Genomic DNA, 23,755 nt, shown 5'->3' with positions numbered 1-23,755 from the left:
CAGCTGTAGGAGGAGGCAGAGGCAGGGAACTTCCCAGAGGTAGGAACTTCCTTGTCTACATTGGCCTGGGGTTTGGACAGCCCATCTACAATGAGGATATTCTGCTCAGAAACGTACGGTCTTCCTGTGCAGTTCTTGTCCTGCTTCAGAGGCAAATACCATACCTAGGGCCCTTTGCCAGACCCTTCTAGGACTCTACCAGCACTTAGAGGTTCCAGCTGGGCTACCTCAGGTCTGGAAGTCTCCCCATGAGTCCTGGACAGATACAGCTGATCCTGAAACTTCCTCCACCAAAAAAAAAAAAAAAAAAAATCCTCAAGAGTCCCAAGAACCAGCACAAGATAGTAGTGGCAGTTAAAGGCACAGTTAGCTTCCATGGTGCTGACGGGGAGGTCAGGGCAGTATAGTTGCCAATGATCTGTCTCTTGCTCCCTCTGTGCCCAGCATCTGGCATGCAGTCCTCACAGCCCAGACAGCTATTATCATCCTCTGTTGCTGATGAGAAAAGTGAGGTCTGAAGGGTTAAGTAATTTCGCTAAGGTCACATAACTAGATAGCAATGAAGCCTGGATTCAAATGTATGCAGGCAGTTTTCTGATACTTCCCAGCTTCTATATGGCTATGCAAGAGGAACCCGGCATCAGAAATCTTAGTTTCAGGCCCCATCATTAGCTGAAACTAGAAGCAATCCCCATGTTTAAGATGGGATCTCTGATCCTGTTTAGCTCAGGACACTGACAGCAGAACTGAGTCTGATCCAGACCAAGGACCATCTAAGAAGTCACTAGCATGAGCTATGGCTCTTGTTCTTCCTCCTTATTTCCCTAATGCACAGTCTGAGGTCCACATGGTGGCCCAGGTCACCCCAAATGCGTTACAGTGGAAGTTACAGAGGCGTTGGGACTCTGTAACCACACACACAGAAGGAGGAGTATAGATTCTTGCTTGCCCACTTTTCTGTCCACTGACTCCCAGTCTTCTCTCCTCCAGGACATAGCTTCCCCCAAGTTCTCCATGCCCTCCCCTGTTCGCACAGTCATCGCTGCTGACTTTGACAATGACCAGGAGCTGGAGATCTTCTTCAACAACATTGCCTCCCGCAGCTCTTCAGCCAACCGCCTCTTCCGGTAGGGAATACAGGCGGGTGGAGGCTTGGAATCAGAGGGGAGGGTTCCAAAGGCTGGGGAGTCAGTCCCCAGAGGGAAGAGTCCCTAGTGTAGAAACAGACCAGAGGGTATGTCAGAGGCCAAGCAATAGCCCATAGAAATGGAGGGTAAGGCACCAGCCCCTCACTGTGGCCAGAAAATGGGCATAGGAACAAAGCCCAGAGCTTACCTCACCTCAAGCTCCACTAGAGAGAAACTCCTGCAGCCACTGAAGAGCTCAGAGTCAACCTCCGAGTCTGGATAAATTTGAGTTAAGCAGACAGACAGGTTTATTTACCAGTGACTTCCAAGAACCTGTAATAGGACCACAGTATTGCAACTTTCCGAAAGATGGATGGAGTGTTCCAAATAGGTTTGACCACAGGATACATCTTCCAGAGATGTTGCTACTGAGATTGGGGCTCTACAAAGTATCCTTGGAGATGCTAGAGGAGACTGTTAATGGCAGAGAAAGAACAGGAAGATTCCAAAGCAGACAGAGTATCCCATTAAGGAGAAAGGTTGGAATTTCTGAGTAATATTCCTCCAGGGGACCACCAGAATCTCTGAACATAGAACCCCAGAGCCTAGCCCTGATCTCCAGGGTCAACTTTCAAGGGCTAAGGCCTTGGCACCCGTTCTCTTACAAGGACAGCAGGTACCAGGAGAATCTTACCACATTGAAATTTTAGACCCATTGCCGAGGACAAACCTCAGGACCAAATGGCCCGAGATGTCACTGTTCCAGGCCTTATACATGCTACTGAGGCTCAGGCCATCTGTACAGGAAGGTCAGCCAAAGGTCTTGGAACCAGGAAATGGGTCAGACCACCTGCTTGCCCCCCCACATCCCTACCCTTTCTTTTTTTTGGGGGGAGGTACAACTGTTAATAAAAAGTGTGAACTGTGACTAAGCATGTTTTAAAATATAATTATTAACCAGGCATCAATCCTGACTAGATGTAATCACCCCCCGAAGGCACCAGATTTACTAATTAGGTACCTTGCAAAAAGCTTATTCACAACTTCCAGATTAATTGCAGAAGATCAATTGCTCGTTAACAGAGACACTGCCTTCCTTCTCTGGCTAATCAAGTGTCACTTGCCAGGCCCCTGAGCACTGAGGGGTCTAGTGCTCTGATCTCTGTGGCCCAAGAGCCCAGGCACCTCCCTCCCTGCCCACCCTTCCAGCCTGCTTCACCTTCCCAGCCATCCCTGCCAACCAAGCTGGGCCGGCTCCGCCTTGGGCTGTCAGTGGATGGTCACTAGGTGGCCAACCCATAGAGTGGTGTTTGTTTCCATGCAGGGGTAGCAGAAGCCACTGACTAAGCTTGGGGCTGGGCTCAAGTCCCTGTGGCAGATGGCCAGGTCCTGATCACACAGCTCAGGGGCTGCTCTAGGAACTGCCATTCAGCTGGCAGCTCTGAAAGTTTAACCCCCACCGGTCCCTCACTGCACAAGCCTTTCACCTGTCAGTGAGCAGATCATCAGGCCCCTTGGGGCTAGGTTCCATCTTAGACACTCACCCGAAGTATCTTGTGCTTAAACCTGCAGATACTTTAATAATACCAAAGGACATGTGTCACCCAAGCCAGTGAAAGGGATCTAAAGAGGGATCACAAGAAAACAAAGGGCATTGCGGAAACTTCCAGGCATAGTGGAGACTCCTCCAACTTCTGCACCTAAGCATGCTTCTGATCTGGTCTCCACTCTCTCCCACAATTCCCTGGCTCTCATTGGCTTCTTGCCCTCTCCCTCTCCTTGATCCTGCAAACAACCTGTGGAAATGCAAATCAGACCACACCCCTAGTCATCTACCACCCTTTCAAATGAGGTGACTATACTTGAGCACCAGACCTCCCAAGCTTCTTTCAGTTCTAAAGCCTGGTCCCTCCTGCTGTCCATGCCTTCCAGGACCCAGTCCTCACTCTTAATCTGAGCAGCACCACCACACAGGTCTCAGCCAGACTTCCTCTGAAAAGACTTCCAGGATTGTCCCAGGCTGGGTGACTTTGCCCAGTTCTGTAACCCCCCACCTCCCCACCCGCCCCCACCCCTGCCACCTTCAGCCCTGTGTGTGATAACTTTCTGCTGGCCTGGACTCTGAGCTGTTCCCCCTCCCCTTCACCACGCTCACTGTACTCCCAGACCCCTATCAAGACAGGCATATGGAAGATGTCATAGAAGAATTTGTTCTCTGAATGAATTAACATGGTGGAACTGCTGGCTTTATTATTAGGAATCTTTAACTATATTGTTACCTGATCTAAGTGATGGCTTCCCAGCTGCTGCAGAGCCAGCCAGAATACAAGTGATAAGGACACAATGTGGGTATGTCAGCAGGCTGCAGCACCATACCATACACCTGCAGGTATGCACACGCCTGTGCACATTTAGACCCAAGTCTTCTAGGTACACAGGGCGCTAACCAGAGACATATGTATGCTCATCAGAGATGTCCCTGTGGACAGAGCATGCTTTCCCCACCTGCAGGCACCTGATGATGGTCTTTTAGCTCTCTGCGCCAGCTCAGTGGACCCTGGGTCATCTCCCAAAAGCCATGACCCACTGCAGCCTCCATTGGTCCTCTCTGGTTCTGGCTGACAGAGTAGTAGAGAGAAAAGCAGCTTCCTTCTGCCCAGTCTCCTTGCATTGCTCCACATGGCAGGGGGTGAAGGAGGGTGGGAGGGAGAGCAGAGCAACCATGCCTGGATATACTGAGAAAAGCCAGGGAGGAAGGCTCACACCATTGTTCGCATTGCGCCGAAAGAGAAAGACAGGCTAGTGAAAGCAGACGTCTCTGAAACAAATTTGTGAGGCAAAGATTGGAAGTTCAACATGGGAAGAACCTGTGCCGCCCAAAGGAAGCCCTTCTTCCTGCTGGTCTCCTCCGGCATTCACCCTTGCATCCCACCGACATGTGCTTGGAAGCGTCTGAAAACCAGGCACTGTGTTAGATGCTGCCAGAGATGCAAAGATGAATAATACCAAGGGCCAGCCGGCAGAGAGCTCACACACCAGCCAGGAGATAAGATGCGTTCTTCCACAGTGCTAATACAGGCAGAAAGCGATAAAGGCCAGAAAGGCAATAAAGGAGGCAGGGATGGCTGCCAGAAGGACGGTCAGCCAGGGAGGGCCTGAGGAGGGAAAACTGGATGGGCTTGAGCTGGGGGCCGTTTCCAGGACCGAGAATGCCAGGGCCTCTCAAAGGAGAGTGAAGGTGAGTTGAAGGTAGTTGTGCCCCGGCCCTTCTCCATCCGTCAGCTGCCCTTCCCCAGGCTGTCTATAATTCATCCATTAGAGAAGGAAAAATCAATATTTACCAACATAAATTAAAACCTAAGAAGGGAACCATCAGAGAGGCTCATGGGCATCCAGGTGGCGGCTTGTACAGACACCTGTGGCTACCCAGGGGACAGAATGGAATGGTTGGCCTCTAGGTCTAGGGGCCCTGTGGGGACTCATCAGAACAAGTCTGTCTCTCTGCAGAGTCATCCACAGGGAGCACGGAGATCCCCTCATCGAGGAACTCAATCCAGGTGATGCTCTGGAGCCTGAGGGCAGGGGCACAGGTAAGACCCCTGGGCACTTGGGCTCAGTCTTGTCTCTGTGCTGTCCATACCTTGGGATAAGCATAGGAGGGGCAGGGCAGCCATTTCTTTGAAGGGCTCCTCCTGTCGCTGCCACAGTGAGGGCTGACACCCAAGGGCAGGGGTAGGAGAGTAGAGGAATGAGCCTGGGCACTGCCAGGCAGAAGGCAGAAGAGGTGTGGTGCCTTCTTCCTCAGAGCTGCTGGGGGTGGAGGAATCTGTGGATCTGTGGCCAGCAGCTTTATTCGTTGTGTTAAAGGGTGGGAATAAAAAAAAGCAGAGGATGCGACACTTCTCTCCAGCAGGGGTCCTGCATCTAACCCATCACCTCCTGGCATTCAGCTTGGTGTCAGACAAAGAGCATTCAAACCCTACACCCAGTTCTGCCAAGTCTTGTTTTGAATAAAATGAGGCTTGTCTGACCCACATGCCTTTCTGAGTTGTAAAGAGGACCAGACAGGCTGGGCACCAGTGGCTCATGCCTGTAATCCTAACTACTCAGGAGGCTGAGATGTGAGGGTTGTGATTTGAACCCAGCCTGAGCAGGAAACTCTGTGAAATTCTCCAATAAACTACTCAAAAAAGCCAGAAGTGGCACTGTGGCTTAAATGGTAGAGTGCTCACCTTGAGCAGAGACAGTGCCCAGGCCCAGAATTAAAGCCCAAGGACCAGCAAAAGAAAGAAAGAAAAAGAGAGGGGGGGAGAGAGAGGGAGGGAGGGAGGGAAGGAGGGAGGGAGGAAGGAAGGAAGGAAGGAAGGAAGGAAGGAAGGAAGGAAGGAAGGAAGGAAGGAAGGAAGGAAGGAAGGAAGGGAAAAGAAAGAGGACCACACAGAGAAAGTATATGTGCAAACACTTGATAAATTGCAACAACAACAACAACAACAAACCTATATTATGGTATATTATTCAATCCCTAACAGAAAGACCAGTGGTTAGGTTATTTGCACCCACGTTTCCTGTGACATACACCCATGGTAAGAAAGGGAACTCTTGTTCCATAAACTCCAGGCGTGAGGTCACTGTGATCACTGCACAGGGCTGTGGTCACTGCACTTGCCTGAGAGTCCCTGTTCCCTGGTTCTGCTGGCTGGTGGCCAAAGGTGAAATCTGTGTTGTTTCTAGGAGGCGTGGTGACAGATTTTGATGGAGATGGGATGCTGGACCTCATCTTGTCCCATGGAGAATCTATGGCTCAGCCACTGTCCGTCTTCCAGGGAAATCAGGTATGCCTGGACCTCAGGATTCTGTAGCTCCCAGCCCGTATGCTCCCTGGGACCAAGGGTTGATGAGGGCACAGAAGCCTAGGATGCTTGCTGGTCAGCATTGTAGGAAATGGAAATCCAGCTGCCTAGGAGCAAGTAAATTCCCTGTAGTACAGTAAACCTCAGGAAAGACTGCCTCCTGGGAGAAGTCCTTGGCCCCTCTGCCTTCCTCCCCATTTCTCTGCCAAAACTGTTCTTTTTCAGCCTCTTGGCTTTTCCCTCTTCCTTTCAGCAATTTTCCCTTGTGGTGTTCTTCTTTCTTGTCCAGCTTCCTCTTTATCTCTTCTTCCTCTGCCCCTGCTCTCCTCCTCTTCCTCCTCTTCTTTCTCTTTCTTTCCTCTCCTTCCTCTGCTCTCCTCTCTTCCCTTTTCCCTCCCAGCATCCTTGCTTCCTGCTCTGCCCACACACCTCGCTGATGCCCATCCTCTTCCCTACCTGCAGGGCTTCAGCAACAACTGGCTGCGAGTGGTACCACGCTCTCGGTTTGGGGCCTTTGCCAGGGGGGCCAAGGTAGTGCTCTACACCAAGAAAAGTGGGGCCCACCTGAGGATCATCGATGGGGGTTCAGGATACCTGTGTGAGATGGAGCCTGTGGCGCACTTCGGCCTGGGTAAGTAGGGGCTCAGGGGGAAACAGTGAGTGGGTCCTGAAACTGAGCCCTGTAGCCTGTGTGTGACTCCACTTCCCACAGCCAAAGCATCTTCCAGACACCCTTTCACTGTGCCAGCACGGCGGACACCTGCTATGAAGTCAAGGCCTGCTTGCTCTGATGAACCCAAGCTCAAGGGAAAGGGAGTTGGAAAAACTGGCTAGGATTCTAACTGGCTTGTAGGAGTCCCTGCCCCAAAGCCTCTGTATCCTGACATGACCTGTGAAGTGTGGATTATACCGAGTTCATAGAGTTCGAATAGAAAAAAACAAAGTCTCAGAAGCATGAGGACAGGAAGTCAGAAGTCTCATTACTAAAACACAAAAGCTCAGAAAGCAATTGAATTGACCATTCCTCACTTCACTCCAGATACCTTCCCATATGTTAGCACCTCATGAAGTGATATGATTTTAATATAAAAAGATTAGGCATATGTGCTCCAATTAATAAACCTATAGCAGTGTTAATATTATGCACACATTATATGTGCCTAGAAATAAAACAAAGAAATTAAAGTAAGTGTGAACTCATTACTATGGGCACAGCGCTGGCAGTTCTTTTGGCAGCACTACGATTTGAACTCAGGGCCTTATACTTAGTATTAAGCAGGCTCTTGACCACTTGAACCACTCCCAGTGCTGGGCATTTTTATTCTTGTTATTTCATTGGTCCTCATGACTACCCTGAGATGGGCATTACCATCTCCATTTTACAAGTAGGAAAAGTAAAGATCAGGCTTGATGAATGAGCCATGCCTAGAATCACATGGTAGCTAGATAGCAATGCTGGGATTCAAACCCAGGCCTGCTCAAGGGTGTGGTTTTATTTTCTCCCATATGTATGTGTGTGTGTGTGTGTGTGTGTGTTCTAAATTTTATTGGGTACACACAGTAATTGTGTATTCTGAAAAGGCAGCAATAAGTATTTAAGGGACCCAGGGCCTTGTTATATGAGCATGTTCTAAAGCTCTTATAGCTAGAGGGTTGGCCTGAGTTTGGGACAGCTGTCCCCCCTCAGACAGCCACTGCCCATGCTGGCCCTAAAGGTACAGAAGCTTTTAAATACAGTCTTCTTACAAAATAGCAGTAGAAAGTATTTATAGAGCACTTAATAAGTGCCAGGCCTGGGTAAGTGCTTTGCATAGATGATAGTCTATCCATTTTTACTATAACTATGAATTCGATATAATCCACACTTCACAGGCCATGTCAGGACACTGATGCTTGAGTGATGTAAATTGCCTCAGATTACACCTACAGAAAGTAGGGAGAGCTGTGGCCACTGTAGTCTGAGTTCCTGACTTGCTACAACACCAATCCTAACATCTCCCCAATAGCTGCTCTTTCAGCTTGTCTTTCTTCCTAGAGATCCACCTCCCCGCAGTTACCAGAGACCCAAGGGAGGCCATCCAAGTACCAAGGTGGCTTTCAGGGTCTATACGTAGCATGCTCATCCAGATGTCAGGCTGGATATCACACTCTACACCATTGGACAGAAAAGGAAATTGAGGCTTGCAGAGAAAATCAGTGGTGAGACCAAGACAGTAGTTCAGGTTGTTTGTCCCACATCCCCTGGGCTGCCTGGGCTATTTAGTGGTATGCATCATGTGCTCTTCTGGATCCTTCTATCCAGAACCTTCTCCTGCTAACAGAACTACTTCCTCAACTGGGCAACCTGGCTGGGTCACTTGGAATGATCCAGGGTGCTCTTTCACTCAGGAGATGTTCACCTGGCTAGAGCTCTCCTGATACCAGCTCTTGCCATTTTGCAAGGCCATGGGATTTATTCTTGGTTTAAACTCTAGCTCAAACTATCCAAGGAGTGCCCCAGGATCCTCTGACAAATCAGAGCTCCCCTCAGAAGGGCATTTGGAGGAAGACTGCTCTCAAAGAGAGGCCTGTGGGTGTCAGGTGAGAACAGCAGTGATTCTCCTGAACAGCTGGGCAGGACCAACAGCCTGGGATTCCGCAAGGCAGGTGGGCAGGTGCAATGAGGCCTTCCTGACTGCTGAAGGAACGCAGTAGTGGAGCAGGAAGAAAGGAAGCTGGTGGGGAAGGCCAGGTATTGGGGAAGAGTGAAGAAAGGAAGAGAGACAGAAGCAGGGCCTGGGGACCATGGGAGAGGCAGAGACATACCCTCCAGACCCACCACAGCACAGTACAAGGAAAGGTGGACCCAGGAACTAACATGCAAGGCAGATGTGGACACACTGCCACACCAGCCAGAAGCACTGAGAGGATGGAGCAAGAGAAATTAGCTCTACTCTGGGTAGCTTTCTCAAGGAAGTAAGAGCAGATACAGAAGTAGGAAGGGAATTTGGAAGGCAGGGCCGGCAACTGAGACTATTCGGGAGCCAGACTGCCTTAGACAAGACTCAGAGGTGGGAGTGTTCAGTACAAAGGCTGAGAACCAAGCCTAGAAACTAGCTCCAGGCCAAGCTGTCTGAGGTCTCCCAGGGCAAGGTGAACAGAGGGGTATCTCCACAGCCAGGAAAGCCAAAGGCAGCATTGTCCGCTACAGGGGCAGCATCCCTAAACCAGGAACCCTGCAGGAGCCATGTTGACGCTCATTGTTAGAAGCCTTTTCAACCGCTTCTCCTGATTGTGAGAACAATGCATATTGATAGGAAAATTAGATGGTACAGCAAATCATAAAAAGGAAGAAAAAAATCACCCACAATCTCACCATTGTGTCTGGAATATTAAGTAAAAAATAAACATTTCCCCACTCACCCTCCCCCAATACTTCTCTTCATGTTTACTGAATAGCTATGTGCCCAGGAATAACTTGACAAAGAGCCTGGCCCTGAGTACTCTTGTATTCTAGGAGGAGGAAGAAAAACATGGAATAAACAATGAACATACTAAACAGGTGAAAATATAAAATGCTAAGATGACATCAAGTACTATGAAGAAAAGACTAAGGGGTGGAAGGCTAGGAAAGGGAGGGAGGGGGTGGAAGGCTAGAAAAGGGAGGGAGAAGATGGGTAACTTCAAATACAAGTCCCAGGTTGGCCTTCCACAGTTCTGTCTGTGCATTTGATATGCTCTTATCACATGCAATATATATATATATATATATATATATATATATATATTTACACATACACACAGAACTACTTGAGATTTTTTAAAAAACAAAAATGCTGGACATTGGTGGCTCACATCTATAATCCTTAACTACTCAGGAGGCTTAGATCTGTGAATTACGGTTCAAACCCAGCTCAGGCAGACAAATCCTCAAGACTCCTACTTCCAGTTAATCAGCAAAAAGCTGAAGCAGAGGTATGTCTCAAGTGGTAGAGCACCCGGTGTGAACAAAAATGTCAAGCGAGAGTACAAGCCTGGAGTTCATGCCCCTGTACTGATATTCTTCCACTCGTTCTGATAACTTGCCATTTTCCTTCTCTTAACAATACATCCTGGCCATCACTCCAAGTCTCACAAAGTATTTCACTGTGTGGTAGCATTCATAATTTATTTCCCAAGTCCCCTGTTGATGGACAGCCAGATTGTTTCCAGTTCTGAGAAGTCTGAGGTGAGAAAGGGGCGGTCCAAAATATGAGTCTGAGAGAGGAGGCCTGCCTTAGAGCTTTGTGTGGCTGCAAGGACAGTGGGCGGAGGCTGGGCCCAGAGGCCATATCTGAGAGGAAAAGGCTGCAGGAAGCCCTCTCTTGTCAGCATGCAGGATGCTCCAGCTCACCTCTGAGCATCCATATCTGTCCTCCCTCCCAGCTGTCTCCTCCTGCTGGACTGGTATGAGCACATCCACTACCTTCTCAGCCCTTTCTTCCCCCATAGGTCTGGCCTCAGGCTCAGGGTTGCACTCACCACCTGCTGGCAGGTGCCTCTCCGAATGTTTCAGGCCTTTGCTAGACCTGTGTGAGCAACTCCAGAGGACCTAGAGCCCCCCCCCTCCCTCCCACACTCCCCACCTCCCTCCCTGGAGCCTGGCTGCACTGCACCATAATAAAAACTCAGAACCTTAGCCTAGATTTGTCCTCCAGGCCTCCCAGGAGCCCATTCCACTGTGCATAATGCTCCCTTCACAGCAGACCTGCTCCTGCTCAGGGGAGTCCCTGGTCACGTTCTGCAGTTCCTCTGCAGCTGCCCTGGCCTGTCCGTGCCCCTCCTGGGTACAGACCACCTGCCAGCTTCATAAATAAGGTTCTCTGCTTCTAGCAGTGTTGGATGCCTGCCCCCAGCCCCCACAGAGCTGCCCCTGCAAGTCTCCCACCCTGGCGCTCCACCTCCCACCATGGCAATGGGCTGAGCCAGCTCACCACGAAACCCAGCAAATACAAACAAGCGCCATGAATCCACTTGCCCCTGCTGGCCACCACTGGGGTCACCCACTCAGGCTGCCCACCCCTGGCATTGACAATGTACCCCCCCCTTGACTCCCCACACCCCTTCCTTTCAGCTAATTGTTTACTGTGACTCAGAGCTGCCTCCAAGCCGGCTGGTACTCATTTAGGGGAGGAAAATTCAGTGGCCCACATAAAAATTGCTTTATTAAAGTGCAAAAATATTCCACCAACTATATTCTCGCCATCTGTTTTGCTGGTAATTCTTGTGAAAAGCACAGTTCTCCTTGGCCTTTGTCCTTTAAAAGCCAAAGGCAACTCCCTGCTCCTCCTGACCTGTGTCTTTACTATTGAATGGGCCTTCTTCTTCAGGCCCCTCCCCTGTACACAGGCCTAGCTGGGGGAGCCCAGAGTGGGGGAGTTCAGAGTGCCTCAATTGTGCAACTTTGTCAACATTGGAGAAGTCTCTCTAGTAGCCTGGGGAAATGGGATCAGCCTGCCTAAGATAGGAGCATAGGTTCCAGATTAGCTTAGACATCTGCAAGTCACTTTACCTCAGTAAGCCTTAATGTTCACATCCAGAGAATGGGCATGAAATGCCCACCTCACAAGCCTCCGAAGTCTCTCCCAAGAATCCTGTCCTTCACCCTTTGCTTTCCACACTTTGAACGTCTCCATCTTCAAATACAACATGCCCTCTCAAACTTCTTCACTTCTACTCCGGCTGTTTCTTCTGCCTGGAGGGCTCCCTCCTTCCTGAAGCCGTCTCACAAACTCTTATCCTTCCTACAACACCCAAGTGAAATGGCCAGCCTCTCTCATCAAGTACCAGTGTGACTGCTACACCTTCCAGTTCATTATATACCCATGGTGCCCATGAGATTCATTTCCTCCAGAATGAAACCTGGATCTTTCTCTTTCACTGCTGAATCCTAGATCTCTGCAAAATGCTTGGATAGCTGCTGGGTGTGGAGATAGGGTGAGCCGTCTAATAAGGGTACAGCAGATACAGGCTCTGGGGTCACACAGACCTTTGCCGAATGCCTGGACAATTCTCTTCAGGCCTCAATGTTCCCATCTGGAATATGGATATTACAGAACTAGCCCCTCCCTCTGGGGTATTGTGAGGATCCTTTGTATTAACACATAAAGCACTTATTACAGATTGAGGTGCATTGTCAGTGTCCACCATTCTACCAAGGGAAGCCCTTTAGCTTGATACCTAAGAGTGAGGATGGTGACCAGCGAGCGGGGCAGTGCTCTTGTCCCAGGGCACTGGAGCTGTGGGCCAGTGCCTGCAGCTTCAGATGAAGAAATAGAGACCAGTGAGGATGGGCAGGCCAGAAGAATAATGAGCATTGAAGGTGGGGTCTTCTTGTGGCTTCCCAGGCTCACTCACTACCTAGGTCTGGAGGGAGGGAGGGCACAGCCCAGTGCAGGCTGTAAATCTGCGGCAGCCTGTGAACATTCGGCAACTCTTTGGAGTTATTTGTGGCTTCAGTCAGCCTGCAGAATGTATTCATGAAGCTGTTCTGTTGGCTTAGGTGAGAAACATTTGCTTTTTTTCCCCTTTGTCTCCCTTTTTTTTTTTTTTTAACAGAAAACGTTTGCTTTTTATATATGCTTCTTGATTGGAGCACTGTTTACCCTTAAAAAACGCCAAATCCGGGGCTGGGAAGGTGGCTCAGTGGTAGAGTGCTTGCCTTGCATGCCTGAGGCCCTGGGTTCGATTCCTCAGCACCACATAAGCAAAAAGAAAAAAGCCGGAAGTGGCGCTGTGGCTCAAGTGGTAGAGTGCTAGCCTTGAGCTGAAGAGCTGAGGGACAGCGCCCAGGCCCAGAGTTCAGGCCCCACGACCGGACCCAAAAAAAAAAAAAAAAAACCCGCCAAATCCCTTGCATTTCAAGATTCTTCTTCAGCCAGGCACTGGTGGCTCACACCTATAATCCATCCTGGTTAAGGGACAGCCCCCGTGCCCACACATACACACACTCATGTACACACACTCTACTTCAAAACAGGGAAATATCTACAGTTGGCACTCCCCAGCCCCATTCCCCTCCTTCCCTGAGGCAGAGGGAGTGGAGGATAAGGCCTTAAGATGTCCCTCCAGCTTGATAAAGAAAAACTCAGAACCAGGAATGCTGGATGTGGGAGGAGAGAGTCTTTGAGGACACTAAGGAAGCTTCCCTCCATTCCCCTCCCATGAGCAGACCTCGCTGACTCTGAGGGCCGGCCTGCTGGAGCTGGTCCTCCCTCATGAACTCCCTGCTCAGCAGCAGCAGCACTGGAATGTCCCAGGAAGAGGCCAAGGGGAAGAATAAAAGGAAATCAAGCACAGGGAGGACAGGAAGCTGGGAACTGTGGCAAGCTCTTAGCTGACATCTGGGGGCCGGGGAGAATGATGCACGGGCACCTTTCCTTCCACAGGCTGCGGTGCTGGCCCTTGCCCCACTGTGGATGTCTACACTGAATTCTCCTCAAAGTTTCCCTATGGCCCCAAATCCCTTTTGCTGAAGTATGCATGAACCCTTTTTGCACACCAACATTTCACAGACTGCCCTCCACCCCCACAGTAGCTATCATTGTCAAATCTATTGGTGGATAGTAATAACCAAGACACATTATGAATTCAATAGCATTTGAAAGTGTAATTTGTTTTCTAACAGTATCTACATATATATATATATATATATATATATATATATATATATATATATACACATCAGGGGGAAAAATAGTGGGCGATGTGTTATTTTATTCACCTAGGAATAAATGTTTGGGAGAGCACATGGATTTGAGGGAGGCTCCAAGACCCTGTGCACCCCCGCCCCACCCCAGCGCTATGCCCACCTCTAGTCTGCACTGGTAGGTGATCAGGAGGAAGCTGGAGTCCTCCTTCCATCCCTGTTAGCCTGACCTAGCCACAGGGACCCGCCTGCTTCCTTATGCAAGAGCCTGGCAGCCTTTGACAATGCCTAAACACCTGACAAATCTTTCCAACCTGCTTTCTGCCAGTGATGTATGTAGTGTGTTGCTCTGGGGATGATGTGTGCAAATAGATTCACCACGAGTGCTGCATGAGCTTCACTGTTACCTTTTGTACTCTGCAGACTGGTCTTTCTGGAGCACCTTCCACCTATCTTTTCCAGGTCTTTAGAGCTTAGCTCAAGGGATTCCTCCCCAAGAGGTCATCACTGACCACTGAACAAAAGGGTCCCCAAAGCATCCTCTGGGGCTCTACCCTATTGTTCTATTTCTGTTTTCCTCATGGATCTTATCAATATCTGACATGATTGGCTGGTTTGTCATGGAGGGGGAGAGTCTCCCACATGGAGATAGGAAGCCCCAGGAGAGCAGGGACAACAGAGGATCAGGTCCCTACCAGAGTTCCATCAACAGAAATATAAGAGGCGCAGCCAGGAGTACACAACAAGTTGGCCCCATGTCTCCTAGCCATCTGCTCCCCACCGTATCCTTTCCAACATTCCAGGTAAACTGTAGAGCCAACATTTGAACCCCAGACTTCCAAAATTTGCCAACAATCAAGCCTTCCATCCCAAATTCAGTCTCACACCACTTGGTCTGTTGGATAAAATGTTAAGTTCTACAGTGGTGCAATCCAATGCAGTAGGCACTAGCCAGGGCATGGCTAAATGCAAATCTGTTGAAGTAAAAAAAAATTCAAATTCAGCTCCTCAGTCACTCTAGTCCCAAGTCACTCAACAGCCACACCTGGCCAGCGACACTAGAGTGACAGGATATAATGAAAGCCTCTAGCTTGCTGGGGATTGGCTTTGCTCCTCAAAACATCCCATGGATCAGCTTTGCTCTGAGGAAGAGCAACTTCAACTCTGTCTCATTCATTTCCCTAGCCCTTAGAAGAATGCTCCATGAATTAGGGTTTTTTTCCCCCACTTTATTCCCCTACCTTTTAAAATTGTTATTATAAAGGTGATATACAGAGGGATTAAGGTTACATTAGTCAGGTAAAACATACATTTCTTTTTGGTTAATGTCACCCCTTCCCTTGCTTTCTCCTAGTTTTTCCCTCCTGTCCCCCCCCCACAAGTTGTATAGTTCATTTTCAACAGTATCTAGTGAGTACCACTGCTATATTTGTTCACCCTTTGCCCCTCCATTTCTTTCTTTCTTTCTTTCTTTTTTTTTTTTTTATCGGTTGTGAAGCTTGAACTCTGGGCCTGAGTGCTGTCCCTCAGCTCTTCAGCTTAAGGTGAGCGCTCTGCCACTTGAGCTACAGCACCACTTCCGGGTTTCTGGTGGTTTATTGGAGATAGGAGTCTCACGGTCTCTCCTGCCCGGGCTGGCTTTGAACCGAGATCCTCAGATCTCAGCCTCCTGAGTGGCTAGGATTACAGGCATGAGCCACCAGCGCCCAGCTGCCCCTCCATTTCTATACACCCTTTGCCCCTTGAACAAACAAGGCAAAAAAAAAAAAAAAAACAGCAACAAAGGAAAAAAAAACAAAAACTCGTTTCCATTTCCTGGAGTTCATTTCAATAGATATTATTTTATCTGATCAGATGCACCTACCATTAAGCCTTTGTGTTCCTCTCCTAAGAGTATCCTCCTTTGGTGAATTAGTGTTTTTATTCAATGAGGAAACACCTTGGTGCTGATACTCTAACATCCTTCTCTTTCTGCTCCTGACCTCTCTCCGTCCTCCCCCAGGAAGGGATGAAGCCAGCAGTGTAGAGGTGACGTGGCCAGATGGCAAGATGGTGAGCCGCAGCGTGGCCAGCAAAGAGATGAACTCAGTTCTGGAGATCCTCTACCCCCGGGAGGAGGACAAACCTCAAGACTCAGCCCCACTGGAGGTGGGTCAAGGCATCTGGCCTCGTTGTCAGAAAAACAAGCATCACCCACCACCCCCACAGGCTAATCTGTAGACTTGGCAGAGGCCAGTAATGGAAATTGTCTCAGCAAAAGGCAGGCTTCACAATGATCCCTCTATTTGTAGTTGGTATAACTGCTCCCCCACCCTGCCCCCCATATCCATTCTGCTTCTCATAGAAATCCCAGAGATTTGCCAGGGAACATGTCTTTCCACCCATTTTACAAAGGAGAAAAACAGAGGTCAAGAGAGAACATCCAAGGCCAGCTGAAGCTACACAGCCAGTTATGAGCAGGGTTGAAAACTGACCCCTGGACTCCTGGTTCTTTCTAAGTCTCTAGGGAGGCCTCATATGCCCTAAATGTGGGGCCTTGGGGAAAAGGACTCAGAGGAGCAGCTCTGGGCCAGTCTCTGCTCCAGCTCAGGTACATGGATCCCATAGGCAGGAAAATGAGCCAGAGTTTGAGTCACACCCATTCTTGTTCTCTCCATCCCAGCCAGCCCTCCCGTTCTCAGTGCAAGGCAAGGGTCTGAAAAGGGAGAGGCTTCTCCAGGTTCCTTGAACTGAGGTCAGAGTGATAACTGCTCTGTGGCTCTGACTAGGAAGGGATCTGAGATGGGACCTTCTCAACTCACCAGTGTCTCTGCTTCTGCCCAACTTACAGTGTGGCCAAGGATTCTCCCAGCAGGAAAATGGCCATTGCATGGGTGAGTGCCTGCAGGCCCCAGGGTGTGTCATCCTGACCTGGAACAAGGTCCAGGGTGTAGACAAGGGAGGGAGGGAAACGAAAGGAAGGAGAGGAAGGTTCTGTTGGACCCCAGTTGGCCAAGATGACTACTGAGGAGGGAGTAATATTAATGATCAGCCAACCAACTTGGCACCAAGAATACCAAGAGAACAAACCTGAGGAGGAGACACACCACCATGTGGATGTTAAAGATCATGGTAGTTAAGTGTCACCCTGGCAGAGGTGAAACAGCCACATGTCATTGCCTTCCAGAGGATCAGCCAGCAAGGGAGGCTGGCTGGCAAGGCTAGGCATTGCTGAGGGTATTGCTAGGTACATTGGGGAAAAACAGGAAGCAGAGAATGGTCATGGAGAGATAGAAGATTATAGGCTGGTGCGGTATTGGGTAAGGTGCTTCCAAGCGGTAGCTGTGTGAGGGTTCCGTGAACTTCCAAAAGTTTCCCAATGACCTGTAATGGGAAGTGGCAGCCTAGGATTTCAGCATCCAGAGACTTCCAACCCAACCTCCTCTATCCCAATGGCCAGCAGTGGAACCAGGCCAAGAATTACTCTTTCCTTAGAAGGAAGAAACCAGTCTCAGCCCCCTTGGAGCCTACGGGCAGTGGAGAGGCCCACAAATGAAGAACAAGGACCACACATGGGATCAGGGCTGGAATGAGTGAGGGCAGCAGCTGGGGAGCACAAACAGAGGCACCAAACCAGTCTAGGAAAGGTCTGAGAAGGTAGCCTAGAGACAGCATGGTCTAAGTTGGGGGTGATAAGAACTTGGACAGGTACAGAGCAGAGAGGCACTGTTCCTGGGGAGGGCTTCACTCAGATCAAGGACCAGAAAATGAAGAAGTACAAAAGCCAAGGGTAGCCCCCCACACACATTTTCTGTGTCCCCATCATGGCCCTGTGCTAAAAACAGTATAGGCATATTCTGGAAGGGCCCTTCCAGACTGCCAACCCAACCCCTCCTCATCCAGCAAGCATTGATATGCCCCCTACATGGCACCAAGCATACTGCTGGGCTTGGGAATGTAGCCAAGTACCTACCATGACAGGTATCCATTCTGATGGAATGGATAGGCAAGACAGTTTAACAACCTGATAAGCAAGGTACTCTCTGGAGACTGTTCTGGAGGGCTTCCAGAGAGGGAATCTCTGGGCAGAAACCCCAAGGATTAGCAAGAAAACTTCAGCTCCAGAAGAACAGAGGGGATCGCTTTCCTGGCAGAGGGAAGAGCAACAGCAGAAAGCCGGAGGCTATGTAAGGGGCTGGCATGTAGCCGCTATGCTGAGATGATGCAGAGGGCCAGGCCAATGAGGAGTCTGAGGTTACTCTAAGTCTCTAGATTTTTGTTCTTAAGACCCTTGGAAGCTGAGCAGGAGAGTGACCTGATGTGATTTACATTGTTAAAAGATCACTCTGGCTGCTGAATTGCAGACTGAATTGGAGGGAAGCGTGGAGGCCAGGAGGCTAGTAAAGCAGCTGCTGAAGAAATAAATCCAGGCAAGAGGTGGTAGGGTCTGGGAATAAGATGGTGGCAGAGGAGTAAGAAAGATGGACAGATGAGAGGTGAGCGCTGGGGCAGAACAGACAGGCTCTGCTGTGGGACTGACTGTACACAGCGTGAGGAAAGGGAGGACTTGGGAACCACTCTGATTTCTACTGGCACAACTAAATAGCTAGTGGTAATATCGAAGTAGCTGGGGAAGATGGATGTAGTGGGCAGAAGTTTAAGGGCTAAGGGAAATCTAGGGTGCCATTTTGGACATAAGAAGTTTAAGGAGTATATTAGACATCCAGGTGCCAAGTAGCTTGTTGGTGATTGGATCATGTAGCTTTGCCCAGAGGAGAGGTTATGGCTGAGACGGGAAATGTGCAATCATCCACATATGAAAAGATCACCTAGGGAAAGTGGGAGATGGAAGAGAAGTCCCAGGACTAGTCCAATAACTGTCCCCTCCTCCTGAAACATAGAGAAGTCAAATATAGAGGGCAGCCAAGGAGATTCAGGTGAGGAAATGGAGGCCAAAGGAAAAGACATGTCCACAGTGAGTGAGTGGATGGGCAGACAGAGCCTAAGCTAGGACCCACAGCTCACACCTCCCTGTTAAGTGGCTTCTCTTACTTTTCAGACACCAATGAATGCATCCAGTTCCCTTTCGTGTGCCCTCGAGACAAGCCTGTGTGTGTCAACACCTATGGAAGCTACAGGTGCCGGACAAACAAGAGGTGCAATCGGGGCTATGAGCCCAACGAAGATGGAACAGCCTGTGTGGGTGAGTGGGGCTCCCCTGGCCTCCATAGGGTAGCAAAGGGAAGTTGCCCTTCAGGAATTCTGGGTAGGATCCTTGGCCTCTGAATTTCCTGGATGGAGAGAGTTTGCACCGATTCCTTTTGTATCTCCAGTGAAAACTAGCACAGCAGCCTGGGGAAGTCCTATCACTACCTCCACCAAGCACAGGGCCCTAGGGGGCTGTGCCCTGGCCCAAGGCTACCACTACTCTCATATCTCCTAAAACAGTGTTTCTACCTGGAGGTCAGCCCATGTTTTCATAGCTGGACTATAAACTAGCTCCTAAGAGTCACCTTTGGCTGAATTTCTGACTGCTCCTTGTCTTCTTTCTCCCAAACTCCTCCCTCCACTCCCATCCCACCCCCTTCATCACCCCTTTCTCTATGTCCCTGCCCTCTTCTTTTTGCAGCTCAAGTAGCCTTTTTAGGTGGGTATTCTTCGACTGCCTTTAGAATCTCTGAGCCTCTTTCTCGGGCCTCATATCTTTCTCTAGGCCTTGGACTTTGCCTTCAGTTATATGCACTTTAAACCCCATCAATAAAGAAAAAAAAAAAAAACGAAACAAAACAAAACTAACAATGTTTGTGGAAAACTAAATCTCTCTCCTGCTGCCTATTTCTCTCCATGCCCAGTAGATTCTGCTGTGTGCTTCCTCTGAATGGACAGCAGGGGTGGCCATCTTTGAAAAGGGACGTTTGAGAGATACTGATCCAACCATAGTTGTTTTATGAAGCCCTTCTTTGCATGTTTTCTGAGAAAACAGAAAAGCAAAGTCTGTCCTGAACCCCACCCAACCTCCCTCATTCCTTCAGAAAAATCAAGCGAGCCCCATCTTTTCTGTATCGGAGCTTCTGTATCTTATTTTGCCCTTCACAAAGATGGCTTCCAGGTGGTTGCTTGCTTGGTTGATTCAGTCATGTATCATGGTGCCTGCTGGTTTGACCTCAATGCTGTTGCTGCTTTGTGCACCCTGACTTCCTGTGGTTTAAAAAAAAAAAAAAAAAAAAAGTCTGGTTGGGGTTGGTGGTGATGATGGAAAGGGAAAGGGCTTGATAAAAATGTTGAAGTTTAAACTTGCTAAGTCCTCCAGCCTCTTTTCTGAAGAAATTATGCCAATAAACACTCTGCTGGATCTTAACACCTAACTGGTGAGGGAAAAATATGTCAAGGCAAGTATGTGCTGGTTGGAATGCTGAGTTCGTGGTGGTTCTTCCACCAAAGGTGCTTGGAAAACAAATCATTGTAGAGAGAAAGCACTAGCTCCAGGCACAAGCAGTGGCTTAGGTGTTTGTGTGTGTGTGTAACAATGCATGTAGCATTCGGGAGGGTAGGTCTTAGTCCAGACATGGGATGTGGAATGAATCATTCTGGGGCTTCCGTTTCCCTAATCTAAATGACAAGAGAGTTGGGCTGCTATTTCCTAAAGGCCTTTTCCTTTCTGACCCCTCCCTGTGTGACTGGACACAGACACAGTTGGTCTCAGGCAATCTTGATTTCTAGAACGCACTTTACAATTCAGTCTTTGCAATATGCTTAGAAACCTGGAAGCTCCTGCAGCCAGAGTACCCTTTGGGGATGATGTAACGCCACAGAATCCTTTCATGACCAGCCTCGGGTAGGAAAGGCGCATTATAAATCACAGATCTATTCTTCATGGGGGAAAAAAAAGTTGCTCCAAGATATAATAAAACCACACTTTAGGAATGCAGCAAGCCTTTTAAAAACATATTTAACAAAAAAACTACTCTTTTCTGATATCATAATAATACTCCCAATAAATCACAAAATATGAATTCCTTGTAGCGAGTGCTGTTTTTACACTTGGAACAGGAGCATAAATGAAAAGTTTTAAAATGAAAACAGCCTCAATTTCTTGGAGAAGCATATACCAACTTAAAAATCGCTCCACTTCTAGAAAGCTCATTCCTGAGTATTGCCATTGAATTACAGATCTAAAAGGGCCTCAGAGAGATGAAGTGATCGAGGTCACTCTGCCAAGGTCACAGAGCCAGCTGATCCCTTTCCCATCATCCCCTCTTGTCAGTAGGGTGACAAGCAGCTTTGTCATTGCTCAGATTATTCCCTGGCCATTCTGAAAGCTGCTGCCTTTTTAGAAATGAACAAGTGAGTCTGAGATCATGAGATAAGTAGAGACCCAAAGCCCACAGAGAAGCGGTTCCAAGTGCAGTGATTGTGGTAAATGACAAGATAACAAGGCCCATTGACTGGGACACATACAACGGCACAAGAACTACAGAGCAGGACAACCAGTAAAACAGCCTGCCAAGGACATCAGGAGCTCTGGACCGACAGCAAGCTTCAGAGCAGGCCCTGAACTCCTACACATGGAATTTCACACAAGAGAGTGGCCCATCTGTACCATTTCAGCCCCACTTGGTGGTGGACCAGGTGAGTTGCAAAGAGGAATTTAAGACTCCCAAGTGTTAAGAGCACAGCTCGGAATTAAGGTTGCATTTGATTCATTCATCTATTCGACAAATATTGATCATACATAGGCCTGCTACACACCAGGGACTGAGAGGGGCTCTAGGCACACAATGGCAAACAAAGATAATGTGGTTACTGTCTCCATCCTCCCTTTCCTTTGCCCAGATGGAAGAGCCAAGTGCAAGGGTGGGAAGGGAGAACTTGAAGAACTTTCTTTAAAAATCCAGCTAGATCCCCTAGACACAGGGTCACTATACTAGGAACCATTCACTCATTCATTCATCTATGTATGCATTCAACAAGCATTTGTTGAGAACCTCCTATGTGAGGAAAGCTTGCCTCGTCTCACTCAGGAGCCTGACGTCCTTGCTGTCTTGGACTGGTCTTGAAGATTCCAACAAAAACAGCGGACAGATTCAGAGGCAGGAAAGTAATAAAATGGATCCCCGAGATAGGACGCAAATTCAGGAGTTACACTCTGTTCCAGCTGGTGGGAAGGTGGGACCATGTTACCAGACTTCCCAAGGCTCAAGAAAAGCCTGATTGAGGATGATGATGTTATTCTCTCTAAAAACACAGTCTCTCCCAGGAATTCATTCCTTAAGATGACAATAATAGCTTATAGTTAGTGAGCCTGAGGTGTTTGGGTAGGATCTAAACTCTACAAGAACCAACTTGCTTAATCCTCACAGTAATCCCAAGAGGAAAGTGTTGTAATTATCCTCCTTTCACAGATAAGCTAAGTGGTTTGTCAGGGTCACACAGCTGGCACAGACAAAGGCAGGATTTGATCTTAGGCAGTCTGTCTCCTCCATCTATGCCACAAACTACCACTGCTTCTCTCTTCAACCAACCAACAGGTTTAGGAAAAATCCATAATCTTTTATGCTGCCCAGAAGCAAAGGCTAGGAAGGAAGGGAGAGATGGAGACTCCAGAGGGCCTAGATCAAAGCAGTCATTCTGTGGTCATGTCCAAGCCCTCGGGGAGATCTGGTCATGCCCATGGGGAGAGCACCCTCACCAGGCCATCTTGGCATCCTCCTCTGGTACAGAATAGGGGGAAAAATCATGTACAGGCCTCTTCCAGCATTCCCCCAGTTGCCAGCCCTGCTCTGGGAAGGTGCCATTCTGAGGGCCAGGAGTTTGATTATGAGTCACTCTGGCTGCTATGGCCCCCTCCTAGGGTCTGGGCATCACATCCAGATCAGTGTTGCTGGACGATGGCCCAAGCAAGAACTACAGACAAGCCTCCAAGAGCCTCATGAAAACAGAAAGAGGAACACTTCATTTTCTCAGTGAACCAGCTGAGCTCTTCCAGAAGATTTCAAACCCATATACTACCCAGACTCCCAGCCTAGGACGCAAGTCGAATGCCACCCCCTTGACTTCCTCCCCAAGGTCACCAATTGTCTTGCTCTTTTGTATTGCCAGAAGCCCAGACACAGAGGCCAAGAGTGGATGCTGTGTCTCCTTAGCAACAGGCACATTCTGGAAGGAGGATGAAGCAGGGCAAGAGGGCTAGAGATAGTTAACAACACCACAGATAATGCCAACTCCTGTTCTGTCCTCTTCAGAACTGCTGTTGAACAGTGAAGGGGTCAAAGGGTAGGCCATCAGAGGAAAGATGAGAAGCAAGAAGAGAAAAGAACATCCTCGGGGAAGGAGCTAACATTTACAGAATGCTCACACTATGCCAAGAACTTTACATATGTGTCTCCATTCATCTTCACACCCATCCTGCAAGACAAATGTTATTAGTCTCTCTTATTACCAAAGAAACTAAAGCTCAGAAAGAATAAGTTGTCCAAGGTTACAGCTAGCTAAGGCAGCAAACAGTGTGATCCAAACCCCAAACTACCTACTCATAGCCTGGGTTCTTAAGCCTTAGGCTATAATCTCCAAGTCATTGACACCCAAGGAAGTACAGATTCTTCATTCAATTGCACTGCCTAGACACATACTATGTACTGGCTGTTGTTCTAGTAGCTTGAGATCTACATTTGTGAGCAATACAGCCAAAGATGTGTGCACTGGTGGCATATAACAAGAGGGAAACAATAAATACAGAGAGTAAGGTATATAGTTAGTATGTTAGAAGATGCAGTGTGCATGGGAGGGAGGGGGACATTCAGGCAATTTGGAAGAGTCCAGATGAAGGCAGACTATCATTTTAAATACGATGAGTGAGAGTGTGACTTTCTAAAAGTAGGTAAAGACTTAAAAGTAGGTAAGGTGTCCTTGAACCTCAGTTGACAGAATAGAGAAAAAGCTTCACAGTTACTTGTTAGCTTGAAATAGTTAAGTGTACCTCACAAAGTTATTCAGTTAAACTTGTACCTGGCACAGAGTAAGCCTCCAATAAATTAGAGAAATTATTAAGTAGCTAAGTTCAGGATACAGCCCCAAACCTATTCAATCCCAAAGTTCCTATGCTTCCCTATACATGCTGCCCAAGACACCTGGGG

The 23,755-nt window shown here is 48.6% G+C and overlaps 1 protein-coding gene across 3 annotated transcripts in view; it reads left to right on the top strand.

Moving 5' to 3' along the window:
• The window catches only part of LOC138826197 (cartilage acidic protein 1-like), a 146,271-nt gene extending 123,276 nt beyond the window's left edge, over nucleotides 1-22,995 (top strand). Inside the window, exons 8-15 of one of the 3 annotated variants that reach the window (XM_070021360.1) lie at nucleotides 991-1,127; nucleotides 4,635-4,717; nucleotides 5,859-5,959; nucleotides 6,440-6,608; nucleotides 15,646-15,791; nucleotides 16,474-16,516; nucleotides 18,682-18,825; nucleotides 22,865-22,995. In XM_070021360.1, the coding sequence (XP_069877461.1) occupies nucleotides 991-1,127; nucleotides 4,635-4,717; nucleotides 5,859-5,959; nucleotides 6,440-6,608; nucleotides 15,646-15,791; nucleotides 16,474-16,516; nucleotides 18,682-18,825; nucleotides 22,865-22,899 (858 nt within the window). In that variant the 3' untranslated portion in view covers nucleotides 22,900-22,995. Of the gene's footprint in view, nucleotides 1-990; nucleotides 1,128-4,634; nucleotides 4,718-5,858; nucleotides 5,960-6,439; nucleotides 6,609-15,645; nucleotides 15,792-16,473; nucleotides 16,517-18,681; nucleotides 18,826-19,251; nucleotides 20,004-22,864 lie in introns of those variants that run through there. The other 2 variants (XM_070021359.1, XM_070021361.1) reach the window with 2 other exon arrangements.
• The last annotated feature ends 760 nt before the right edge of the window (nucleotides 22,996-23,755 follow it).

This window comes from Dipodomys merriami, unplaced genomic scaffold (genome assembly GCF_024711535.1).
Source record: "Dipodomys merriami isolate MVZ:Mamm:240054 unplaced genomic scaffold, mDipMer1.0.p SCAF_14, whole genome shotgun sequence".
NCBI classification, from domain to species: Eukaryota; Metazoa; Chordata; class Mammalia; order Rodentia; family Heteromyidae; genus Dipodomys; species Dipodomys merriami.
The sequence above is the reverse complement of the archived record's forward strand: the minus strand, read 5'-3'. Positions and strand labels throughout refer to the sequence as shown.